This window comes from Pelophylax lessonae (assembly GCF_965119305.1).
Source record: "Pelophylax lessonae genome assembly, chromosome: 4".
Lineage (NCBI taxonomy): Eukaryota > Metazoa > Chordata > Amphibia > Anura > Ranidae > Pelophylax > Pelophylax lessonae.
Window position 1 is genome coordinate 563,473,329 of NC_138771.1, and position 7,787 is coordinate 563,481,115.

Sequence of the window (7,787 nt, forward strand, 5' to 3'; positions counted from 1 at the left end):
AACCTTAGAAAGTGCGCACGGAAATACTCGCCATACACAGGGAAATCATGGACCTGATTGCACATCCAGGATTTGTTAAATGAAACAATTTAAAGAGAACCTGTCACAAAACGCAAAGCACAATGAGATCTGCAGGAGCTCACTATCTGAATAAAGCCAAGTCTGCCCAGGGTAAAATAAACTCTCCTATGCCGGCCATACACTAGCCAAAAAATCGTTCGATAATCTGTCATTTGGTCCGTTCATTCATTTTTCGCCCAGTTAATGGGCACAAATAGAAAATCAGTTTTACCTTTTCAGATCTGAAAAAATTGAAGGAACAGTTTTTAAAATTCTGCGGAACAAACGATAAATTGAAAGGTTAATGTGTTTCTCACCCGAACTGTTTGCACTAGGCATATGTGACAGAGCAAACGTAAAACAGATTTATCGATCAAAATTTGATCATTACATGATGGCACGATCGTTTGCTCTCATGGCCGATTGTTCATTATTTAAAAACGAGTTTCGACGATTTTTCGGCTAGTGTATGGCCAGCATTAGGCTGCATTCACACTTCGGCGATTTGAATCGCTGGCAGATTTGCTGCGATTCTGCCCGCGATTTTAAAGCACCAATGTGTGAATGACGAATCGCAGAGTGCACATTTGAGATGACATTCATCTGAATAGCATCTAAAATTGCGGTGCGGTTCTCCTATGATTGTTGCGCGATACATCGAGCTGCAATCGTGGCAACCCACATCGCGTGAAGCCTGTCATCCAAAAAAAGATCAGGAGCTTCTTCTGGGAGACATGCTTCATGCAATGCGGGCTGCTGCGATTTGCAGCACAATTTATCTGCACAGTGAGCAGATTTGCTGTGATTTAACCTCACAGTGATTTTAGGTGTCAATCAAATTTGCTGCAATTTAACCATACAGCGATTTTAGGTGCCAATCAAATTTGCTGCGATTTAACCATACAGCGATTTTAGTTGCCAATCAAATTTGCTGCGATTTAACCATACAGCGATTTTAGGTGCCAATCAAATTTGCTGCGATTTAACCATACAGCAATTTTAGGTGCCAATCAAATTTGCTGCGATTTAACCATACAGCGATTTTAGGTGGCATTCAAATTTGACACAATTTAACTGCACAGCGATTTTAGGTGCCAATCAAATTTGCTGCGATTTAACCATACAGCGATTTTAGGTGCCGTTTAATTTTGCCCCGATTTAGCCAGACAGCATGTTTAGCTGCCATTCAAATATGCCACAATTTAACCACACAGTGATTTTAGGTACCATTCAAATGAATGGCATCTCAAATGTGCGTTCTGCAATTTGTCATTCACACCTCGGTGCTTTAAAAACGCAGAAAATCTTCCTGCGATTCATAACACTGAGGTGTGAATGCAATCTAAACAAGGTGCTGCCATGTTAAACAACAATCCGCAAGGCGCTGGGCACAAGTCAGTGGCACACTTGAGGGCAGCACTCTTGACTTGTCTAAGCAATGGTAGACTGAATAAAAAAAATGTAACATATTGCAGCTTACAATCATTAGATGTGGAATCTGCATTGGTTTTCTTTTTTTAGGCTTTTCCTCTTTATTTTCACCTGGTGATCTGACCAGTAACACACCTCCTGTGTTAGAGTACCTCCACCCTGGATGAAGGAGCAATAGACAGAAGCATTGGGAAAAAGGTTTTACATAAATAAATAAAAGCTGGTCATTGTAAGCGCCCCTGTCCTTGGAAAACCGATTGTCTCAACCCTCTATTGCTACATCTCCAGGACAGCTTGTTCTGTTGAAAAACAATAGACTTACTGGCAGGATCACCAGGAGAAAATAAAAAGAAAGGAAGCCTAAAAAAAAAAGAAAACGAATGCAGCACCACATGTACAATCTTGTAAGCTGCAATGCTATTTTCTGTAAAAACATTGGTGATCTAAACCCCCAATTTAGAGCCTCTTCATATTTGTACACACATGCATAACGTCATTCTCCCTAGGATGAGAAAGGAGGAAATGCTGCTGTGCAGCACAAAAAAAGCACCTTAAGTGGCATTAAAACCAAAAATTTAATATATTTCAGCTTCCCAATCATTAGTTGTGGTCACTTTAATTTTGGGATAAAGGTAAGTAGTAAGTGTCAGTGGAAAATAGTTTGTCACAACCCTCTAACTTCTACATCTGCAGGACAGCTTGTTCTGTTAAAAAACAACAGACTTATGCTCCATGCACACTTTAAGCTTAAAAACACTGTACGAAAAGGCAAATAATGGTGTTTTTGTGCTAGCTTTTAGCAGTGTTTTAGCAGCAGTTAGCAGCGTTCAGGTTTTTTTTTTTTCTTGTTGGCAAATCGCTCCCAAAAATGCACAAAAATGTTTTTATTTGCTCTTAGAAGCTGAAGCTTAAAAAATGCTTCTAGACCAACATAGTGTGCATTGACACATAGGATAATATTATTTGTTTAGAGAAGCTGAAAACAAAATGCTCATAAGCTGCTGTTAGGTGCGTTTTTTTAAGCTAGTGTCCATGAAGCCTCACTGGCAGGATCACCGGGGGAAAATAAAAGAAAGAAAAGGAATGCAGCCATTGTATCTAAGAATGGGTTAGCTACAATATAATAATGGTTTACTTTTGGGTTTAGTTCTGCTTTAAAGGGGCTGAAATCTTAAAGTTGACTTCCCCTGTTAACACTAGTGCAATTTGCAGGGCATGACAATGGAAAGCAGAATAAACCTTTAGCACAAACAGAAAGAGGATGTGTAACCCATATGTGCCAAAATGTCAATGTCTGGGGAAATGTCATTAAAATTTTGCACTGTATATAAGCTGCAGCACTTCTTCAATGAGGGTACTGGAATCCTCTGTAATCTGTGAATAAAAGATAAAAAAGAAGGCGCAGCCATCAAAGTGTATCTATTTATTTATTTAAAAGCACACATATAAAGGATTGCACCCACAAGATGGAGACATATTCATGCAGATCATTATACTTAGGGAGCCAGTGGCTATTGACACGGGTCCACAGGGATGGCTGAAACAGTTCCAAATCACCACTGTGCCAGGTAGAGTCACAGGTGGGGGCTGTGCAGGACGGCTCAGCCTGTAAACAGGTGTCCACAAGGAGCAAGGTGAATAGGCTGAGGGTCTTGGCCGAGCGGTCTACGAATAGGGGGAGCTGTAGCCTGGAAGCCAGGGAGAGCTGTAGTCTGGAAGTGAGCCAAACTGGAACGCAAGCCAACACAGAGACTGGGGCCGGAGGACTCGGGACGCAATGACGTAACGAAATGGGCGGCAACATGTTTTCGGACCAGTCTCGCTCCTTCGTCAAACCAATCAGTTTGACGAAAGACGGAGGACGAAATGACATCACGAAATGGGTGACAACATGTTTTGGAGCAGTCTCACTCCTTCATCAAACCAATCGGCATGACGGAGGGTGTCGGGACGCAATGATGCCATAAAATGGGTGGCAACATGTTTTTGGACCAGTCTCACTCCTTCATCAAACCAATCGGCATGACGGAGGGTGTCGGGACGCAATGATGCCACAAAATGGGTGGCAACATGTTTTTGGACCAGTCTCGCTCCTTCATCAAACCGATCGGTTTGACGGAGGGCGTCGGAACGCAATGACGTAACAAAATGGGCGACAACATGTTTCGGAGCAGTCCTGCTCCTTCGTCAAACCGATCGGCATAACGGAGGGCCTCGGAACGCAATGACATCACAAAATGGGTAGCAACATGTTTCAGAGCAGTCTCGCTCCGAAACATGTTGCCACCCACTTCATGACGTCATTGCGTCCCGACGTCCTCTGGCCGAAGTCTCCGTGTCAGCTTGCGTTCCAGCCTGGCTCACTTCTAGGCTACAGTTCCCCGTTTGCAGCCCGCTCGGCCAAAACCCTAAGCCCATTCACCTTGCTCCTTGTGGACACCTGTTTACAGGCTGAGCCGTCCTGCACAGCCCCCACTGACACTGTCACCTTTGACTCTGCCTGGAGCAGTGGTGATTTGGAAGTGTTTCATCCATCCCTCTGGACCCGTGTCAATAGACACTGGCTCTCTAAAGCTGGATACATACTATACAATTTTCTTTAGATTTTTTCCTTTAGACTTACCAAAACCATATAATATGAGGTCAGACCTAAACACTTTCTAATTGTATCCAATCAGGCAGGCTCTTGCACTACATAGGTGAAGGTGGCAATCTAAAGGAAATCTACCAACAAAAGTTGTATAGTGTGTATCCAGCTTTAGAAGGATTATGATCTGCATTTCTCCATCTTGTGAGTGCAATCCTTTATTCATATGTGTGCTTTTAAAAAATTAAATAGATACACGTAAATGGCTGCTTCTTTTATAAGAAACCTTCTTTTTTATCTTTTTTTTCACGACAATGGAAATCCTATTATTCTCTACGGTGCCTGTTCACATTAATGCAATAAAGTGCAATAACATTTTGGAAAAGGTGCAGGTGCTTTTTTTGATGCTACACACTACACAGTGCCCTTTTGGCCCTGTAGACTTCAATGGAGCGCATGAAAAAATTACTTGTATGTGCTTTTTGGCATTATTTTGTGATTGAAGCAGAGTTTCACCTGTTTTTGTGTTTATTAAAAGTCAGCAGCTACAAAAAGTGCTTCTACTGACTTTTAATAAACGCACACTCACCTGTCCCAGGATCTAGCAATGTGGCCGGCCGCAGCCTTGCTTCTCTCCCTCTCCTCCCCGCAGCGCCAGCATCTCTAGCATGGGCACCCAGCTGTGACAGCTTGAGGCTTCACAGCCAGGTGTGCACTGGGCATGCGCTTGAGTGGACGGGCAATTTTCTGGGACCTGTGACGTGTCCCAGAAGATTGCAGGGATGGAGGGGGAGATGAGAAGTTCTGCTTGAGTCGCCTAGGCAGCCCGAGCGGAAGTGGGAGTGGGTACCTGTCAAATCTAGGTACCCGCTCCCCCCCAAAAAATGAAATCCAAAATGTGGAACCTCAGGGGGTCAGGAGACCTTAAAGCAGAAGTTTCATTTTTGGGTGGAACTCCGCTTTAACAACCAGTCTCCTCCTACAAACATAAAAGGGCACATAAAAACCTATAAAAATGCATCATTATGCAGCAGCACTAGTGTGAACCTAGGTTAAAAGTGCAAGCTCCAGAGCTGTTCTGCTTCTAGCTTAAATACCAAGTCACAGGTATGAAGCAAGCATGCAGCCAGTGAAGTCCTGTCCTGCACGTGTGTTATTCACTGGGTTCTGATTAACAGCCATGAAGCTTTCACCTTAAAAAATAAAAATAAAATAGGCAGCTTACGTTTTAAAACATGTTCAAAATGTTTTGTAAATTGATTTAGCCTGCTCTACAACAATGTAGTCTTGCTTTGTAAATAACAGGATTGCTTTTAACGTTTCAATTTGAATCTTTTTTTTTTTTTTTTTTAAGAAGGAAATTTTAGATTTTTTATACCCATCCAGAACATAACTGTCTAACTGACAGCACTTTACATGACCTGCAAAGCCAATCATAGATTTTCTATCAGGTCAGATTTCTTCATCCAATACTAGGTACAGTCAACACTCATTATGAATGACTCACTATTCATCAACATCAAGATTGGCGTAAAAGACGCTTGGTCATATGAGCCGCAAGATCACCCCGTGTATGGCCAGCGTAACATTTTCTAGAAAATTAGAATGATTTCCGTTGGGAAACATTTTCATTTCCTAGAAAGCCCTGCTAATCTTACATACATGTTCACTATAGTAGAGTAGTAGTCAGACAAATACAGTATAAAAGACAAATATAGCCTATAAAGAGAAGCTATTGTTGGATTAACCCAAGAGGAGTATCAAGTAAACACTCTTTTCTATACTGTAGTGTCAATTTGATCACAGTGAATCCTTAGACTTAGCATTTGGGACTCACGAAACAAGCAGTAAGTACTCCTTTGTCAAGATTTTTTTTTCTTTAACTTGTGCATATTAAAGCAGAAAAAAATAAAAATTAAAAAAAGGTATTCCCTATAGCCACAAATGCCGTACGGCAAAGGACTTGGCGGAATGAAGGCTCCGTTCAGTGGCTTACACGTCGGACTGATCAGGTTGGTGGGGATGTCCGTTACTGTTTTTCAGACTGGTCTCCTCAGTCCTACTACTACACCGGCTACTGTTACTCAGGCTGCCATTGCCCATTTCGGCATCGCCGAGGTGTTTGAGGCCATCGCAGTCCAGTTGATTGCTTGAGGTGTACTGATTCCGTTTAGGGTCCTTGGACAACGCGTGCAGTTTGCGGTCGGCTGCCCTATTGCAGCAAAGCAGCTTTTTAAACGCCTTCCTGAAATCCGGGCTCCTGCAGTAGATGATGGGGTTAAGCCCTGAGTTAATGTAACCCAACCAGTTCAAAAACAAGAAGACGCTGTCGTCTATTAATGAAGTGCAAAACACCTTGATGATGTTGGCCACAAAAAAGGGCAGCCAGCAAAGGGTGAAGACCCCCATGATGAAGCCCAAAGTCTTTAGTGCTTTGTGTTCCTTGATGGCCAACAACCCCGAGGGTCTCCTTTTCGAAGTCCTTTTGTTTTTGGTGGAGGGCACGGGGGTCCCGTTGAACCTCACTTTGTCCTTTTCTATCAAGTTGACCTGCCGGCTGGCCACTATGAAGACCCTGGCGTACACGAAGATCATGATGACCAAGGGGACGTAAAAGGACATGGTGGAAGACACAATGGCGTAGGGCATATTGGTGACAAAGTCGCAGCATTTGGGGTCTTCGTAGCAGCGCATGGCAATAACGTTTTTGTTATCTCTCCACCAGCGCATCATAATGGGCAAGAACGATATCAAAGCGGAAATGGCCCACACAAAACAAACGACCAACCTGGCTCTGGCTTTGGTCACCAGCATCTCGTACTTCAAGGGTGAGGTGATGGCGATGTATCTGTCCACTGCTATCACGCACAAAGTCTCTATGCTGGCTGTCACGCACAGGACGTCCACCGAGGTCCATAGTTCGCACACCACGGTGCCATAGAGCCAGTCGCCCGTGACCAGGAGGGTGGCACCTGGTGGCACCACTAAAACGCCCATAATGAGGTCAGCGCAAGCCAAGGAGGTGATGAAGACGTTGGTCATGGTTTGCAGCCTGGGGGTCTTGGCTATGGCAATGATCACCAAGGAGTTCCCAACCACAATGAGCAGGATCATCAAGGTCAAGGCTGCGCCCATCAGCCACCTCTGGGACGGAGTCAGCTCGTAGTTGCTGCTGTTGCGATTGCTCAGGGCAGTCTCTCTCATGCTGTCCTCCAGGCACAGGGACATGGTGGCTCTTTACCGCTGCTACGGCTAATAGTCCTGGAGGGGGCCACACACAGGGGCCAGCAGAGCTCTCTGCAGCCCCATGGAGGAGTCGGAGCGCTGTGCCATGTCAGGCTGTGAGCGAGCAACTGGTGAGAGCGGCGGACTGAGCAGAGGACTTCACTCTGCCGGGATGGGAGGGGGCGGGGCTGCACCAAAGTGACAGCTGAGTCCGGGCAACGCCAGATAGAGGAGGAGGGGGCTGCTGAGCTAGCACTCTAATCATAGAGCTAGCACTCTAATCATAGAGCTAGCACTCTAATCCTAGGTGAAGTCCGATCTGTAGAAGAAGGATAGTGGTGTCTGGGAAGGATCTCATCTATCCGGCTCATCCGAGATCTCCTACTATTATCCGACAGAAATACTATACAAAACACAACGGAGATTCGGTTAACCACCTGCCTACCGGGAAATTCTTTAATTTTTTGCACACGTTCATTTTTTT

At 44.3% G+C, this 7,787-nt stretch overlaps 1 protein-coding gene across 1 annotated transcript; it reads right to left on the minus strand.

Annotated features, from left to right (window-relative positions):
• Positions 1–5,350: 5,350 nt before the first annotated feature.
• On the minus strand, positions 5,351–7,432 carry LOC309553959 (beta-4C adrenergic receptor-like). Its single transcript, XM_082255470.1, has one exon. The coding sequence runs from the start codon at positions 7,304–7,306 to the stop codon at positions 6,071–6,073; it is 1,236 nt and encodes a 411-aa protein (XP_082111596.1). The 5' UTR covers positions 7,307–7,432; the 3' UTR covers positions 5,351–6,070.
• Between the last annotated feature and the right edge of the window lie 355 nt (positions 7,433–7,787).

Bases quoted from the DNA above. Each gene is read 5' to 3' on its own strand.
- LOC309553959 (XM_082255470.1), bottom strand. From the start codon at position 7,306: ATGTCCCTGTGCCTGGAGGACAGCATGAGAGAGACTGCCCTGAGCAAT.